The sequence below is a fragment of the Embiotoca jacksoni genome, unplaced genomic scaffold, assembly GCF_022577435.1.
Source record: "Embiotoca jacksoni isolate LCO1_2020_lvr unplaced genomic scaffold, fEmbJac1.0.p SCAF_9, whole genome shotgun sequence".
Taxonomy (NCBI): Eukaryota; Metazoa; Chordata; class Actinopteri; family Embiotocidae; genus Embiotoca; species Embiotoca jacksoni.
Genome location: NW_027185447.1, coordinates 15,553,464 through 15,572,317, shown reverse-complemented (window position 1 = coordinate 15,572,317; position 18,854 = coordinate 15,553,464). Strand labels below are relative to the sequence as shown.

The 18,854-nt window shown below is 41.8% G+C and overlaps 1 protein-coding gene across 1 annotated transcript in view; it reads left to right on the top strand.

The window, feature by feature from the left end:
• The window catches only part of LOC138192584 (protein bicaudal D homolog 2-like), a 42,503-nt gene that overhangs the window by 3,585 nt on the left and 20,064 nt on the right, over window positions 1–18,854 (top strand). The window contains exon 2 of the mRNA XM_069140067.1: window positions 13,991–14,203. Within this exon, the coding sequence (XP_068996168.1) occupies window positions 13,991–14,203 (213 nt within the window). The remainder of the gene's footprint in view (window positions 1–13,990; window positions 14,204–18,854) is intronic.

Below are 18,854 nucleotides of genomic sequence, written 5' to 3'. Positions count from 1 at the left end.
GAATGTCCCTCTAACTACAAATTATTGTCCAATTATTATTATTATTATTATTATTATTATTATTATTATTATTATTTGCTTGTATACTGACATCTGCCTCTACTACAATGTATATGTTAATTTCCCCCAAACCCATTGTTTAACTCTTTTACTGTCTTTAAAAGGAGGTAAAGGATACAGCTGATTGCATGTAGTGACAGACGTCACCATTTCATTGTAGGCCAGAAGTACTGCACAACTCTGACCGAGCGATCCATCTGCTGGTACATCATGGTGAATGTGAGTCACTTGGCCCACTGCCGCTGTGCTACTTCCTGGAGACCTGGACTGTAACACTGTTCAGACTTCGTATGTCCACTCTCCTGATCTTACATTGCTTCATGATTAACCAACATTTCCTCAATGATTATTTATATATATATATATATAGCCTATTATATCTAAATTCAACTGCTGATTTCTTCATAATAAGCTGTTCACTCTTAAGACAGATCTCTGATAAAGGCACCCCTGAAAAAAGGGGTGTGCCATACTGTATCATTCAGGATAATATCAGTATAATTTTTAACATAAAAAAGATTCATCCTTTGATAATGGCCATACTCCAACTTCATGTACTGACTTATGTAAAGTGTGTAATTTACGCTCAGCAACAACATGCATGGCTGAACGCAAAGATATTTTATTAGTAATTTCAATTCCATAAAATTTTAACAAAATAAGAGTAATAGTTTTAAATGTCAGGATAAAGGTAACAGTTTGTCTTCAAATAGTTACTGGAATGTTGATATTACTTTAGGGCCATTTCACTTCCCCCACCAGGATGCCTGGCTGCTGATAGAACTCAGCTGTGTGGACTTTTACCCAGTTATCATTTAAGTTGCAGAGTCCAGTGTCAGTCACAAGGTAATGGCATTACACAACACACCTGCAGAGCAGGAGCGTAAGGTGGTGTTCTCTCAGCTGTTGTTGATATACTTAATGTAAGCCAATCACAGCTGACATCACGTGCCTCACCTCTACCTATTAATGCAGTTCGGGCTCCTATGAACAGTCTGTGCCTGTATGGAAAGAGGCATTGGTATCTGTGCTGGATTTGATGTTTAGCCCTTCTGTTTTATTTAGGTCTGTGTTAATGTAATGAGATTAACAGAGACCACAAATACGTCATCCAAAGACAACAGACCCATTGAGCGTTCCATGGTCTTCACTTTTTGTTTCATTTTTTGTTTCCTGATACTGGTCCTTTCTTTTTCAGGCTACAGACTCTATGACAATGCTACTTTAACAAAAGCTCCTTTGGTCCTTGTTGCACTGCGGCAAGTGTCGGAGACCACACCGGGGCCATTTAGTCCCACACAGGAGAGCTGTGAGGGGAGGAACAGGGTCTATCAGAATAGCAGCAGCTGTGTTACTGCAGTGTGGAATTCAACCAGACAATCAGAACGCTAAATATTGTTAAGCTCAGTCAAACCTCATTTCTCTGTGCCCGGCCCTCTGGCCCTTTGTGTGTTAGAGCCCACCGGGGTTAACTGGTCTTGAGTGTCACAGATGAAGAGAGGGTTAAATGGCAGTGGAACACAGCGCATGACAAAGGAGAGATTGAGAGAGGCGTTCCATTGTGGGTACATTTGAAAGGATTGGTCACTTTTGTCCCTTTTGAAATGGCAAACCACTATAGGATATATCCCAATGTCCTTAAACAAAGCTATCTGGTGTGACTCTAAGCCCTTTCTGTGGAGTTAAATGGGTTGGATGCTGATTGGGCGTCAGTAAAAAATACGAGGAGGACACAAACCCATCTGGTCTCTTATATGAAGAGTCATAAATATAGCCAGTCTGATTTCATTTGGACACACCAAAGCCATGTTTCATCAACAGCTGCTCATCTCTCACTTTAATAATATTTATCCTTCTTTCTCTCTTACTTCAACCATTTCTTGTTTCCTATCACACTCCCAGCGTTCATAATAGCTCTCGAGACGTTACTCAATCATTGTCTGATTTTCATTGGGCTTTTCAGCATTGTTTGGGGTTTTCCGACGTGCCATTTTATCCATAATTTATTTTGCCGGATGGCCAGACTGCAGTTAAGGGGTAATCTTTTTTAAATGTCACTAAATAAAGTCCCAAATCCTCTACCCTCTGGGCCTAAGAGGATGAATCCCAGCCGCTGTCCACAGGGCTTACGGCAGTCTGAGAGCCTGCCAGGCCTAGCCACACTCATTAGCAACCTCCATAGTAAGGACACAGGTAGGTGCTTTTTTTGGGTAATGCCACACAGAGGCTGTCAGGTGTTCTTGGAAAACTGCCCTGCTCACTCTCGTCTGGTCCATTAGCCTACTCCGGCGGCTGTTCTCTGAGTGCCATCAATCTCAGTCTCAATAAAGATGTGCAAGTTATTGTAAAGACCACCTTCACAATAACTTTTCAAGTTTCCAGACAGGTCAGTTCATCCACAGGATCCACACACACAGCAGGACAACCGTACGGTTTTGCGGAGTAATAAATGAGTCATTCCGCCTAGTTTTCGGTATAATAGCCTGCTGCTAATCCTGACTGATTTTAAAAGCTTTTGTCATTAACTCTAATAAACAAAATACCATTAGCACCAATCAACAGTTCAAATAGAGGCCACATTTACTGTGGAGCTTTAGTGGAGGACTGTCGAGTGTTCAAGGCCTCAGTGAAGGAATTGTTTTGGCTTCCAGGAATGTTTTTGGGCTTCCCGTTTAAATAATGGAGTGTTTGTATAGTATGTTTAGATAAAAAGAATCGTGTATTTATAAAGTCCTGCCTTCTTCTGAAAGTTTCTCACCAGGCCTCTCAGAAGTTTTATCATTGTGACTATTTCTAGAAATATTATCTAATTCTGTGTGCATCATCAGATCACACTCTGAAATACTGCCTTCTGGCTACAGTAAATATGGATGAAAATCCGGAAGTCCAAATTAAGTAAGTCTATCAAATTAAACCCAAACCCAGCTATTTTTATTGTTAATTATTCTTATTCCTCATTTATTGTAAAGCCTACAATTACAGCTATGATTTAGCTAAATGTATTAAATACCCCATTTTTTAAGATTTCTTTTAAGCATTTACACAAGTCAGAAGTGCATGTAGCAGCGTTACGGCTGTCCAGCAGGGTCATGATTCTGCTACTGTAATCCAATTAGTGAAGACTAGGGCCACTTCCGGCATGAGTCCAGGCTAAAAGCGGAGGATGAGGTCATAGTAATGACTGTATGCCTCTGACAAAACAACATGGTTCTCTGAGCCTATGGTTTTCCTTCTTGTCTTCACACAGAATATAAACGGTCAACAAAGAGGGCATTGTAAATGCACATGACTGAGCTAGAAGCGTGTAAGAAACACAAAGGTTACTTATCTCTTCACTCCTACATGTCCAGTTGTCTATAATGTGTAGTTTCTTTGTGTGTCTTGGATAATATTTTATACTTTCCCCAGCTGATTGAACCCAGTACCCGTTTATTTTTATCACCATAAATGTTTGCTTTTTTAATTGATTAACATTTGTGAGCTTTTTTAAAACTATAGTTTATGTTGCAACAATAACACAAACCATCATGTTACGTAAGTTTGGTAAACGATAACAGTATCTGGCTGTTAAAGCTTTTGGTAACACAAGATGCCAAGTTACATAATGTCTGTCATAGTTACTCAGTTTTCATGTTCAAACACTTGGCCCCGTCCGCTGGAGGCCTATGAACTGCATTGTAGTTAAGATAGCTGGTTCACAGTGGGGTCATGTTTATTTGCCTTGAGACCGTGGTGTCTTATATAAACAGGTGACTCAGCTTGGTGTGTGGGTAGGGCATCGTTTTGAGACTGTTTTTGTTACGAGTTCTCCCTGCATCATTCCTTTAATAGAGCCCATAGTTTAAGTCTGTACTAGATTGCCCACAGGCTTCCCTTATCTTCTCTGCTACAGAATCCAACTTGATCGACACAAAATGACACCCTCATATAAAACACGTCAACAACCTCTAATGTTCGTTTATGGCTTTGTGTTTTGATGATAAATCTTGCCCACTGGTTTATCGTAATCATAAAGACTCTTGCTGAGTCTAAGCAAACCTCTGGTCCATCAAATCTCTCTTCTTCCTCCTATTGAAATGAGTCACAGCTTGCCTCTCTGGCCCCCAGCTCTGCATCCTGTTTATTTGTGAGTAGTCTTTTTATAGCAGATAGGAAGCATATGAAATTTGGTTCTGTATCAGAGCGGATACCTTTTAGTGGATCAGAGGACGTGACCACATGTGGTCACATCCATTTAACAAGGAGTTCTTTTTTTTTATAGAGAGGAATTATGCTTTGCCTGTCCTGGTGTGTTAACATCCACCTTTATTATGCAGCATTTCCTTTCACAATGTTCTGGATATTATTACTTTCAGCAACAGAAAGAGGAACAAAGATTCAATAGCAAATCAAGTCACCAAGCTTCAGTCACTTTTGTACTTCTCATGCTGTACCTCAGTTATTTTCCCCATGATCTGAACTCATTCAAATCTTAACAAACATCAGTGATCCACTAAAAACATTAACATTTAAACTTGACAAAAGTGGATTTGAAAGTTTCCACCAGCAATCTATAGACTAATTTATTTGAACACAGGAAACAACCAGAGACTTCCAGTTGTCGATGTGCTCATAAAGACGTCTTGAAATATGATGTTGACGGATGCTTGATGGACATTTTCCCAATAAGGGGTATTTTTAACTACCTCAGTTTAGGAGAGAAGAACAAAATATAGGAGGAGGTGGTGCACTACATGCTTATTAGCATGTTTGACAAGAGGGGATTGAACCTTGGGTAGCCAGTAGACAGATGGTGGGTGCCCCAACCCCACCCCTAGATACACACATGCACACATATCCGAAGGGACTTGCCCTACCCATATCCTCCCTCTAAACAGTTTTTTTTTTTTTTTTCAGTTTCTTCTCCAGGCCCTTTTCTTGTCTGATGAAGCTGAGGAAGAGATCATGGATCAGATAGTGGTCTCTGTATTACATGACTACTTTTTGGCACACCCCTCTCTGGTTCCTCAGAATTCAACACAGTCCACTCGTCTCAATTATTCACTGTCTGGCAAAGTAGTGCTTCCTATCTCAACTAAATTAATTAAACCAGGGGGCACACTCTGAAAAGCATCTCCCTTCTCGTTTTAATGGGCCATCTATTCAGACATTAGCAAACCCAATTTCAAAGGGCTGTCCCTTCTCCCTGGGGCTCCTTTTAACTTCCAACATCACAGTGCAATGAGGGAACAGCAATATGTCTACATTCTCCCCACACGCCACACTGATTGCCTGCCACCTTCCACTCTCCTCCCCCTTCCCCAGGCTCCTATTGTAAATAGGCTAGTGGGTCTGGGTCCCCCCTGTCGCAGTGTGCTGTACCAAAGTCTCATGGAGCCCACACTTTGATACCCTCAGGCATGGTTGATCAGGGGAGAGAGAGGAATTGGGAGTAGAGAGTAGATAAGAAGACAATTGTATCTTTGGGCAGCTGTACAGCAATAACAACATTAGAGTTTGGGCCTGGAGAGGAGAGGTTGTAATTGGATGTGTGCCAGTCTCTCAGCGGTTCTTGAGAAATGGGGATTGTAGGCAGAGAAAGGGAGGGAGGTTTGGTGGGAGGGACACTGGGCAGTGCATGGGTTTCCTGTGGGAACCACCTCACTCTCTTTTAGATTGGAGAGGAATAGAGGTTCCTCTATCAGCGGGCTTAATGAGTTTAAAGTGCTACAACTAACCAGCTATCATTATTTTTGTAGACTCATTGCTTAATAAATTTGTATTTGATTAAAGAACTGCAGGTGTTTTTTTTCCCTGCATTTGTTCAGCAAATCTCTTTAGGGCATTGTGTTTTGATCTTTTTCTTTTCTTTTGTGTTGTCAGAGAAAGTATTAGTTAATGAACCAAGTGTTGTTTGAATATGGAATAAAATAACTGTGTTTTTCAAACCCAAGACAATTAGTGTTTGTTATCAACAGATACTGCATTGTAATCTACAGTATTTTATTTACACACAGATACAATCAATGTGCACAGTGATAGTGTGAGCCTACCAAACCCCCACCTTATTCTTAAAAAATGGACTTGGCCTCATATGAAAGAGTTGCAACCCTGACCTGTGATTTACGCTCTCTGGTAGAGGGAATGTGTGCACAAACAATCACAAAAAGGATTTGATTACTGCAAATGGGGAGGGGAGGTCGTCAGTCTCTGTCTGGCCAGGAGCAAGGGCTGAACCCTCCCAGGAGACTACCTTCAAAGGGTGGTGATGGTGAATGGACAGATAGGAGAGGGGAGACATCACATGGATAGACTGTGAGATAAGGTAAGCCTCATTCATGACTGTAGGGGACAGAGTCAATCAGGGATGATGAATAGTTGTATTCAAGTCGATTTTTGAGGAATCTTAGATTGAAAACTCCAGGAAAAAGAGATGAGTTTCTGCAGTCCCTCCCCCATTCTGTCAATGCTTCACCTTGATTGATTAGACATTCTCGGCACTAATGTGTGAGTATAGGATGATGAGGGGAAATGCATTAGGTGTGATATATAACATAAATCTAATAAATGGTTATTGGTAAGGTAAACCCCATTTACACTGACTGAGAGCAAATGTACAAACAAACAGATTCAATGTATACTTTGCCCTCCTCTCTCTTCTAGCAAACCTGACCATGGACTTTGGAAGAAAATATAATCACGTGTTGGGTGTGTTACTGAGTTCCCGGATGCATGCATATATATGTGCTTATGTGTGCGCATGGCACCAACTGCAGCCCCAGCTGCTCCCCTTATCTGTCATTTAGGCCAGTAACCACAGGAGGCTGTTCAGCTGTGGAAGTCATATGCGAAGGCTCCACAGGGAGTAAAGTCTTTTGGGAAATAGTCTGAAATAGACACTGAAGACAAACGATTCAATCTGTGTCACTGCTTGTTTACAATGGCTTTGACTTGGTCAGATAGCAAAGAGCTAAAATACTTCAAAGCAACCGCAGACCTGCATGTTTTTTTTGTGCAAACAAATCTCTAATTGGAGAGGCATGGGAGGACAGGCTGTGCTAGGCTGAGCTCTAAAACAGCCATCTGTGTCATTGGCACCCCGTGCCTTGCCTTTTACTGACCGCCTCAGCGTCACTGTAATTGGCATTGTAACCATAACAACGGCTCTTCCCCTGGGGTGCGGGCACGTGTGTCTGGGAGATCTCTGTCAGACAGAAAGGGGGACAGACAGGCTGACAACAGGCAGGCGCCAGCTGATAAGGCTCTCTTTGCATTGCAAATGCTTGAGGTTGCCAGTGCCCAGAGCTGGTGCTGCTATCGAACATTGCGATGATATGAATGGTGATAAAGAACCCAGATCCCAGCTCAGACGCTGATGTGGTGTACTGGAGCCAGAGACCCCCGAGACACTCTGAGGCTTTTTCCTCCATCCTGTCGCAGATTTAGAAGCTGAACAATAGAGCCACAAACAGATAGGGATAAACAGACGCCTCCTTGTGATTAATTGACTTCCAAGATTAAATACTAAAGCTGAGTTTAATACCTTGTGGTATACCTCCCCTGTCCCACAAGACAAAACAGGCATAGAAATCAGAAACAAAAACAGTAACCCAAGTCAAGACAAAGCTTTTCAGGAAAAACTTAAATCTACCAACATCTGTTTTTTTCTCTAAATGTTGATAGTGGAATATGGTTTGTTTTTAGACTTCATCTTGTATTTCACTCATTACCGGCATGAAAATGTTCTTTTCTCGTTCTATTGCATATTCCGTATCATGTATGTATATTTTCTCCTTATCTTCTTATATTGGCTGAATGCTAGGTAAACTGTGCTCAGCTGCAGAATCTTCAGCTCACTGCTTGGGGTATAATTATTGTTTTTCCCTGTAATAACACAGGAGCCAGTCTGTGAACACAGTAAGGAGCCTGCAGGCTAACACAGACAGTGTAATGGCAGTGTGGGCATAGTCCTTCTTTTTTCAGGTGTTTCACCTTGTAAAGAAGATCCATTTTCTTCTAGATCCAGTCTTTGTAGACGTATAATGAATTTAGATTAGCACATGTTTGAACATGGAGTCTAATCTGACCAAAGACTGACTTCACACAGAATATCTAACGCTGACTTCACATTAGTGGCCTATGTGAAGTCGGAATAAAATATGACATGTAGTTTTCCCCAGCCAGATCAGATGAAAGCATTCACTAGAGCTTGATCATTACTGCCTGATGTAAGAAGAGGGAATTTATGTTGTAACTTTGTTTCACTGGGCTCCTGCAGGCCAATTATGCTATAGAGATATTTTTTTATGGTTGAGGATGACTTCTTCAGTCAGCTGTGTAAAGGGCCTCATGAGTCTGATTAGTACTTGCTTGTTCGCAGAGGCCTGTGTGTGTGTGTGTGTGTGTGTGTGTGTGTGTGTGTGTGTGTGTGTGTGTGTGTGTGTGTGTGTGTGTGTGTGTGTGTGTGTGCGCGCGCGCGCACGTGCGCATTCATGTGTGTCTGCTTTAATTGCATGTGTGGACTTTCTCCCAATGGCTCCGGGTTTTTTTTTTCTGTCCTGCCCTGCAACACAATAGATCCACAATCTGGCGCAGCTTTTTTTTAGGAGGTTCACGCCCTTCGTGCCTCGTGATGGAAGTGAAAAATTCAGCCAGTCTACTTGAGGCAAAATCATTTCTTTTCAGGAAAATGTGCATTTCATAAACTCACATGCAGGTAGATGGTTCTCTGACCTCTGCTGTCTTATATTCTCCATGGTGTATTCCTTGCCATCGGCATTGCAGTGTTGGTAGAACCCCTGTGAGACATTTGAACATTCGCCTCCTCCTCCTTTATCTCAGACTGGGGGAACAAGCCTCGGCATGGCTTGGCTCGGGTACCAGGTGCCAGTATGGCTGACTGTAGGGCACACTGGGAAAATTGGAAACGGGATGTGTGTGTGCGAGTCTGCGAAATTGCCCGGGCCTGTATGTGAATAATAGCCCAACAGCTTTCTGCTATGCAGTGAATCAGTGTGGCTCCGTGCCAGGTAACAACTAAAATCTCTGCCTCCCTCATTTATATTTCTCACACCCTCCTTCTCTTTTTTTTTTTTTTTTTTTTTCATCTCCTTCGTTCTCCTTCTGTTCAGCACATATAACACTTTGCATACATAAAACTGTTAAACATGACAGTGTCCTCTACATTATGTTATCTATTACTCACGTAATTTTGCATATTTGGCTGAAGAAAATGTTTGATGTTCCAAATTTGCTTGTGAAGACAGTAAAGCAAGAAGAAGCAAGAAAGCAGCACAGACTTAATCATAACCTTCACGGATTTGTCAGGGCATGACAGTGAATCGCTTCTCTTTTCCGTCCCACTCCCACTGAAGAGTAAAGTCTGAAGTAAATAATTAACAACTCTGTTACTCATTTAAGCAAGTGTCATTGTGTTGGGTATAATGTGAACTTATCATCAGCAGCAACAGTGTTCTCAGTAAATTGTGTGAACTAAAAGAAAACACTCCCACGTCACATGGTTTGCATTCCTGACAGAAGAACCACATTGACACAGAAATAGCATGGAGAGCTATGAGGTCCCAGACAAATAAATGAAGTGCAGTGAGGATGTTCATAGAGTAGTGGGTCAACCTGCAATTGTAGGTCATACAGGAACCCACTGGTTCTGCCCGATGCGTTTTAACCTCATGCCCCGACAGATCTGCATTATGAGCAGCTGATAATCAGACAGCTAAATATAGACTCAACACACACCTCCAAGCGATTTTGTCTTTATGAAGTTGCTGGCTGCTCAGTGGCCTGTGAATGGAGATGGAGAGAAGAGCGGGGAGACGGGAAAAAGAGAGCATGTCTGTTTATCATCACAAACTGTGACTCCACGTGAGCTGTGATTCACGAGGCATGAGGATCCATTCAGTGTGGTTTTTTTTCCTCTCCCTGCTCCACCTCTCCTCCTCGGCATTCGCCTGCAATGAGAAACCCTAACACTGACCAGCCTTCTGTATAAGTAATGCAACTCGTACAAATGACACAGTGTGATATTGTTCAGCTTTAGCTACTGTCATGGCCCAAGAATGCTGCTGAAGAGATGGAAAATATCAGCTCAGCATCAGCCCACTCTGATCCAAATACAATCTCATATCACAGCTCTGAATCTCATGAGTGTGTTGTCTGGTATTGCTCTGCAGGCATGTCTTGTTGTGCCATCTTTGGCATCATATCAGGAGATTGTTATTAGATTTCTTTATTTTGTTCAGCTTGTTAATCAACCAATATAAAATACTATGGTTATTGGTTTCCTGAAAATTCAAAGGATAAAGAAGATTTATTCTCTATTCTGTCTTCTTTCAGTCTCTTCCAGCAACAAAGGAGCTGTCTGACTCCTCTCTCTGTCTGCCTTTCCTCCCGGGCTTTGTGCAGCAAGCTTTACTTTCCTGTTAAAGCCATCCTGAGATACCACAAGGGGCTAAATGGAAATTTTAACATTGAGATGATTGGTGCTGCACCAGAGATAGAAAAGCCAGAATCAAATCCAGGGTGTTCTAATTGGGTTTTGGTCCTATAAATCATGGGCTCCCCAAGACTTATTCTCACTATTCTCTGCTATTCTCCCTTCATTCCACAGAAACACTATTCTCTGCAAGCAGAGTAGGAACTGAAAATAGAATTTTAGATGTATACTTCAGCTCCATGGGGTCTCTGAGGCCAGCTGTATTGATCTGTTTGTTACCTGTCAGAGACCCAAAGCCCATCTCCCTTGTGCTCTTGACTCACTGGATTAGAGAGGCTTGCGCAGGAGGATCCTGAGCTGAGAAAACCAGAGTGAACTCTATGCCCTATATTCTCTCCACTTTAACTTCTTATATGTCGTGTAAGCTGTTGAACATTAGCAGGGAGTTTTCAGTCTTCAGAAGCCAGTGTTTAGCATTTCCCCCCTATTCCTGAGCAGGGATCACAAAGCGGAGAGGTGCGATGGATCTTTGAGTCCAGATTTGTTCCACCCTGTAATCAGTGGGAACACAAACACACAAGCGATCTTTGTAAGATCCAAGACTTTCTTTTTAAAGAACATGCTGTCATAGCAACATCTGTTTTGCTGACAGATAAACATACAGATAGATGATTAAGTTCAACACCGGGAGTGTAACATAAATCTCATTAACTGAGAAACCAGTGTTTTGACATAGATGCAAGCATAGCAGCCAGCTCTTTCCTTCAATTAGTTTGCATCCATGTACCCACATGAACAAACTAAAGACCGTTGTCTTTAGTTTGTTCAACATATGACTTGGGTAATTAGATCCTCTGTCTTTGATTGGGAAGTACGTGAATCATTCTGACAGCTGAAAAAAAATTCAAACTCAGATCAGACGTGAATGATATATTTTTTATCCACCCCACAGTCACATGAAGCTTTGATCAAGGTGGTTTTGTACTCTGATTTTGAAATGGCAACCGAGGGTAAAATGACCCACCCAGCAGGATGTCTGACCTCAGCCCATGATGCATGCACTTAGCTGGAGTCAGATATTGGGTTCTTTAGAAGGATACATTTCTTGAATTATTGACTTTTCCTTATGTAGCTTTATAGTGTTAGCCATAGTCATCTGTGAGGAAATCCAACCCATACAGCGCGCTAATAACTAAAGACCTTTGATTAGCTTTACAAGAGATTAATAATGCATGCTCACATGCCAATGTAAAAACTGCAACATATGGCAAGCTAAAAATGAATTATAAATTGGGTGGGCAGCTCACTGTGAGATTATAAGCTTGGTCGCGTGCGTCCCCAATTTACCCTCCCTTAGAAGTAGCCTAAACCCACGATTGGGGAGCTGAGATTAAAGGCCTTGGGTCAATAGGTCTTTGACCTAGGGGCCCTGCTTGTTTGAAGGACAGTCCTCTGAGATTGGATTGATTGGAGGGCATTCAATACTAACTGTGCAACAAGATTATAATGACGGGATTCCCCCGATTTCTGATTGGGTTAATCCCGTCTCTTGTAATGACTTTTTAATCAAATGCAGTCTCCTGCTGATTGATGGTGTGACTTGGGGGAAGTCCGAGAAGACGTATTTAGCTGGCACTCTTATTTAGAACTCCAAACATTAGACACTTTGGCTGTCAAAAAACACCCATGGGAATCTTGGTTTTATGATTACCAGCAAAGCACCTGCAGGTGAACCTGCAGACCACTTTTTTGATTAATCATTTAATTATTCGGTCCCTAAAATGTCAGAAAATTTGTAAGAAGTGCATCACAGTTAAAGCCTAATATTAGATCTTTAAATTGCCTGCATCATTCAACCTACAATTCAAACCTCCATAAATGTAGTCCACTGTCCACAAGAAAAAGCAACAAATCTACACAGTTGAGAAACTGAACTTGTTATTAATTAAAGATCTACTTCATCGAAAGAATTTAATCAAATTTGTTTCAGATAAATTTTCTATCATAAGACTGATCATGAACCATCTAATTGTACCTCTGGTATATTTGATCTAATTTGGTAAAAATGTTGCCAGTTCATTTGCAAAAATGAAAAAGCATTGTGACATTTTTAGTACATTAATACATTTTTTAAATAGAAAGTTTTCTATAGAGAGAAGTTCCTAACACTTGTCAGTTGATAATGCTAACTTTATCCGAGATGCTTCTAAATAAAGCATAGTTGTGCCTCTGTGTGACAGTTTATCAGTTCTTCTTTGCTAACTCTCTGCTTTTGCCATCATCTTTCCTGGATTGTAAAAGATATTCTATCCTCCATGCACAAGACATGACGTCACGCTCATCTGTGGTCCATTGAACTATTTGTACGCATTCACATATTCCTCTAAGTCCTGCAAGTAGGTCAGTTTGACGAATACAAATTTCCTGATTTTCCTCTCTTTAAAGGAATTACTGGGATTAATACGATACACAGTCAAACAGAGAAAATCTCACAGCAGCCAGTCACGTGCAGTGTAATGGGGTAGCAGGAAAAGAGAGTGTGCTGGAGCTGCAAACCAGGTCAGATCCAGTGCCTCAGGTGATTTCAGATTACTGACTGCATTCGAGCCGTGAGGTGAGATAACAATCGGAATTTCCATCCGATCACCGGTGGTTGGAGTGATTGGAGATGAAATCTGTAATCAGTAGGGTGATTATTTTGAGAAGGGTGAGCGTAGCCTAACCTAGATTCAGCTGCAGTGAAGGTCTGCCTCTGCCTCAGACCATGTTTTTTGTTACTACCTTGCAGGTTATTAACAAATTAAGGTCAAGCTTGAGGCAGTAGAAAAACTAATGAAACAGACTTTCATGTTGCACAAACTAAATGACTCTTAACAGCCTAGAATATCCCCCTAGGTAGAAGCTTTGGCTTATGTCCTCCGTAGTTATTTAATCTTCACAAAGTTCATCCCTTTTATGCTGTCTGTAAAATCAAATAATATCTGGTGACCTTGCCTTGCTTTGCTATGATCTCCTAAGGTAAGGTAAGAGCATTAGAATACAGGCCTCTCCTGATCACCCAGACACTAGTCCATTTGCTCTACTTTTCCCGTTTGGTTTTCCCATCTGCGGAGTCACTGCAGAGCACGTGCAGGGAAAGCCAATATCCTGCAGCAAGAGGAGGGAGAGATGGGGGCGAACAGGGGGGAAGACGGGATGATGCAGCCCAGATGGAGCCTAACTGATTAACTCTACAGAGCGAAGGTTGTATTTTGGGAGGTTTTTTTGGGCCCCAGTCCTCAGCTGAACCTCAGTAGAAGAGATCAGTGTCACTTTAAAATGGCTCAATCACGAGTAAACCTTTTGTCAGTCACAATCCATATACTTAAAGTTATAATTTCCATCTAGTACTTTTACAAATATCTGTAGTCTGGCAACTAAATCTTGTTAACAATTAATGAAGAATTAATACTATAGTTTCTAACCAACAGCTCTTTTCCTCCTTTACTGTATCTCCAGGCCTTTGGACAAGCTTACTCCAACCACAGGAAGGTGGCAGCGGATGGCGAGAGCCGTGAAGAGTCTCTCATCCAGGAGTCGGCTTGTAAGGAGGCCTACTACGAGCAGAGGGTCCTGGAGCTGCAGACCGACCTCCGGCAGGCACGCAACGTCCTCACCAACACCCAGTCTGAGAATGAACGCCTTAACACCATCTCCCAGGAGATGAGAGAGGTGAGACATGGAACCAAAATCACACTGTTCTTCCATTTCAGTTAATTTGTTCTATTTGTTAAGTTGGAGATGAAGCCACTGAGGATGCTCCTTATCCACACTGTTCATATGATTTTAAGCATCAACACAGGAGGACTGGGCAAACTACTGTTCTTGGAAATGCACTGCATTGCAGAGATTTGTTTCTTATGTCAATACTTTGAAAATGAACTCGCTTCTGAGTTTAAAGCAGAGGGTTGTGTCCCCTCTTGTTTCCTTGCAGCTGTTGAAAACAACAAGGGCATTTGTTGATGTTGTCGCCCGAGGCTTTTTATCTGTCTAAAGCTGAAGAAAACAAACAGATATTCATCACTGACTATTCTCAAGCCCTGTTTGTGCCCAGGAGAAAACTGGAGCATACCGCTTTTCACTTTTTGAGTTGTCGAACAATGGACCAAAGGCTGAGAATATAGAGCTGTATACTTACTGCACCCACAGTCATTCTTATTTAATGTAGGCTGTGGTTTTTTTAGGGTGTGCTTGCAGAGCCACAAGCTGGTATGTTTTTGACATGCGTAGACAGGTTTAATTACTCTGTAATGACTGTAGAAACACCTTGCCTTCAAGCCTGTTGTGATGTCCCTTTTGTGATCCAGGGTGGAGTTGTAATCACAGGAATAACACTGAGGCCATGGGAAATATGCTCTGGTATAAAAGGTGGCGGGATCCTACATGAAAACTTAATCAACGAATATTTTCAAATATATGGGAACGCCTTTGTGTAAATAGTACTCAACTTGTTGCCGCAGCTGTTGCATTAGTGGCATGCCTCATTATAAAAACTCCACCTCAGAGCCCATTTCTCTTAACTGAAATCTGGCTGGCTGAAGCATGACCACGCCGTTTCTCTTGATCTGAGCTCTACACATTCCTGCCTCCATGAATATCATCAAGCAAACCTTTATTGTCTGTGGCCCACTTTGGACAATGTCTGACCTCTTCAGTGCTGCCATTAACATGTACTCACAGCTAATTGACCTCATTAGAGGAGACAAACGCCCAGCACAGAGCGTGGGTGGCGTATCTTTGCCAGTGGTCATGTATTTACATTACATTTACATTTATTTGAGATGTTGCTGGTGATGAGGAGATGGAATGAACAAGAGAGCAGTACAGATTAAAATCACACTGACTGAGAGGTGCACAGAGCTTTAAGGAAGCATGTTTGACACAGACAGGGGGACATAAAGGGATGGAAAGAAATGAACAGAGTCTGACAGGAAGCCAGTGTGAGTCTCTCACCTGTAGACAGCTTTCTTTGATGCAACAGTCCATGCTCCCTTGACAGTAAAGTCAAGGCAGGAATAATACAGAGTGACTCTGAAGTAGCAAATTGTTTGAGGAGTTGAGCAATATGACAAAAGAAGGAACAGACTTATCATGCTACATTTAATTTGATTTGTTTTAAGCTCATGGCTCTAGTTTGGGTGCATTGTACTATTTTTTGCATTTTCTAATGAGTATTTTGTGCAGTATGTCTTCAGTATGGCTTCAGCAACACTTTTCTGCAATTGCATTTTGGAGTTAAAAGATTAATGTCAATATATACATTTAATACATATCTCCACTCATTTGCAGGACAGGTTGGTAATTGGAAAGGTGAAGACTATTTAAAAAAAAGTGTTTGGCCGACAGCTGCAGAATTCATTGCTGTTTGCTGTGAGTCACCGCTGGAGACAGATGTCAGCAGTGTGTCTCACTGAGATTAGTGAAGGACTTAAAACTGGCATGTCTCTTACTACAAGTTAGGTTCCGGAGAGCACCAAATTTCACTATAATTAGGTCAGCTGCTGCTCAGCTCTGCATTTAAATTGGTATAAGTTCAGCATTATGGAAGCCAGATGTGCCTCAGCAGACATGTTTTTGAAACAGTGAGTTCACCGGTATAAAACCTGCCTGCAGCCTCCAGTCAATCATTAAGTATCAACTTGAACATGATTACTTTCTGCAAAATCATTATGCCTCTTAAATCTCCCACCTGAGGTTATTTACTTTAATCTTCATTAAAAATTCTGAGAGAAAAGGGGAGAGTCTGATTTACAGCTGTAACTGGTATGGCACTGGTGGCCTCTCTGCATATGTCATTCCCTTTAAAGAGACCCTGTGGCATTGCAATGGGCCCGGAGCAGCTCTAATTGGTTGGATAAAAGGGGCTAAAGTGTAAATCGCCCCATGTATGGGAGATAATGACACCCTTCTCGTGGTACTTTGGTGGGTGCTAGGAGTGTGTGTGGCAGGCAAACGGAGGATAGCCTGGGCACTGAGGCTGGCATTGTGGCTGGACTGACAGGGCTGAAAGAAACCTTTGTTTCCTGGATTTCAAATTAGCCTAACAGCTCAGGCTGGGATAGGAAGGGAAACTGGGGGCAGGAAGAGGGGGGCACTGAGAGAAGACGAGTATTGTACAAAAGAAAGAGAAGGAGGCCGAAAATCCTCTAGAGAAAGGCTTAATGAGAGTAAATTTAACACGATTGGTGGACGGTCCCGCTCTTCTGGGACAGTATGACTAATAATACTGAATCAGGAGGGTGATTGAATAACAAAATTTTATCGTGGAATGCAACTGACAGTTGGCCTGTAACTGTGAAACCCTTTGTGTTTGGTTAACAGTGTTTTTTTTATTTTTTATCCATGCATATCTACAAGCTCCCTTTGTAAAGTTATAATGTATTTAGGGTGCTCTTCCATGGTATCACCACAGCTTAAAGAAGGTTTGCAAAAACCATAAGACTTGTAATTTGACCATGTGTTGTTCACAAATCAGTCAATGGAAACCCCATAATTCTACAAATCTGGCAGCTTCACTCAGTGTAAATGGATTTTGTTTCTCTATAGGCCAGTTCATTCACAGCCATTTTAGTTACAGCCTTTCAGCCAGTAACATACGTCACATTTAAAACCTCCCAGGCACTCTCCCATGCCAAAGATTCCGATGTTAGCCCGAAGCACTGATAAAACATAATTCACTGCTACGCTGCCGTCTATAGGATTACACCCCCACAAAGAGCCAGTAACACTGTAAGGAGGCGCACTCTAATAGGCATGACTTCATTAAATTCAATCTGGTGTCTTGAGAGGAATGTGCCTACAGTTAATGCCTGCCATTATCAGCACAAAATGGGGATCCCAATTGCCCGCTGCTCAGAAAATTATTGAGCAAAACCCAAGATAAAAATGCTCAGAAAGATTATCAGTGTGGTTCAGTCTATCTTTACGCCCTATTCACACCCATAGATGTGTTTCCACCTCAGCATTGACACATGATTGCTTGCAGTACTTCCATTATATGTTTGCATCACTTAAAATGCTTTCCTGACACGGTAACTGTGGCTCCACTTCAGAACTACTCTTATCTGGAATTTAGTCACTTGCTCTGACAATTTTCTTTCTCACACATAAATGAGGCTGTTGTGGGTTTTGTTTTTCAGTTACCATAATGCAGAAGCCATTCAAATGTTAAACAAGACTGGTTTTTCCACCTCATTGACTCAGTGAATGAAGCTGTCATTAGCCTATCCCCTTAATTGAAGTGTTTTTTTTTTTTTTTAACAGACTTGATTAAACACCTGACTGAGACAAGGGGTGGCGTCTTTGTAGATTTGGTTGAGTTTAAAAGGGTGGACAGAGGTTTAAGCTCATCGTTAGGAAGACCATTCTTATTATTACAAGCAGAAGAAATGAGAGTGCTAGGCTGTAGGTGTTCAGTGGTGGAGTAGTGAGGCAGATGGGCACGAGAGCTGTTACAGATGTCATGGCAGTGCTGAAGCTTGATTATTGAAAGGTCAGAGTTGAGTGGTATAGAGATCCAAGGAGGGTTGCTCTTTATTCTCTGTTATTATCATCCGACGTGAGACTAATGTAATAGAACTCCCAGAAAGCTCTGGGGTATTGGTGTTGACTGCCTTATCATTTCCTGTGACATTAATGCCAAGACATATCACCTCCTGTTGATGTGGGAGTTGGGAGGAGGGGGAGCAGTAGACAAACAGAGAAAAGGTTTCAAATTTAGTTCGAGAACGGAAACTAAAATTGCAGTGCAATAGAATCAGTAGAGGGAGAGAAGTGGTGTAAAAAAAGCTTTTCTACAAGTTTCCTTTTTTACACCAGACGCCGCTACTACCGCCGTCACAAGTGACCTACAACCTACTGAAAACCCTCCAGATGTAATCTGGGTTATCTGGCCAGAGCACACATCATCAGCAAGTCTTGCTCCCACTTCAGCCTGCTGGGTCTTCCAGGTCGATGGCTGTTTTTAGGGTGTGTCTCTAAAATACACTTAAAGGATTTCCATTGATCCCTAATTATGCTCGTATTTTGCCATCAGCTTTAAGGATGCTCTAAAAATTTGTTGGTCTCCATTTAAGCCCCTGTACCAAAGAGGTTTTCTGTGCCGGATCAATGGATACTGATAAATCAACAACAACACACACAATCCTACACAATCACTACAACAAACTGCAAACATGTCTTTCCACTCTGGTCCGAATGACCTTAAAATCACTAATTCACAGTTAAGTGCAGGCAGGGCCACTGTCACCCTGTGGGCTTTTCAGCAGTCACACACTGGGTAAAGTGCCACTAGCCACGCACTCACAGGCTTCCCTTCACTTTT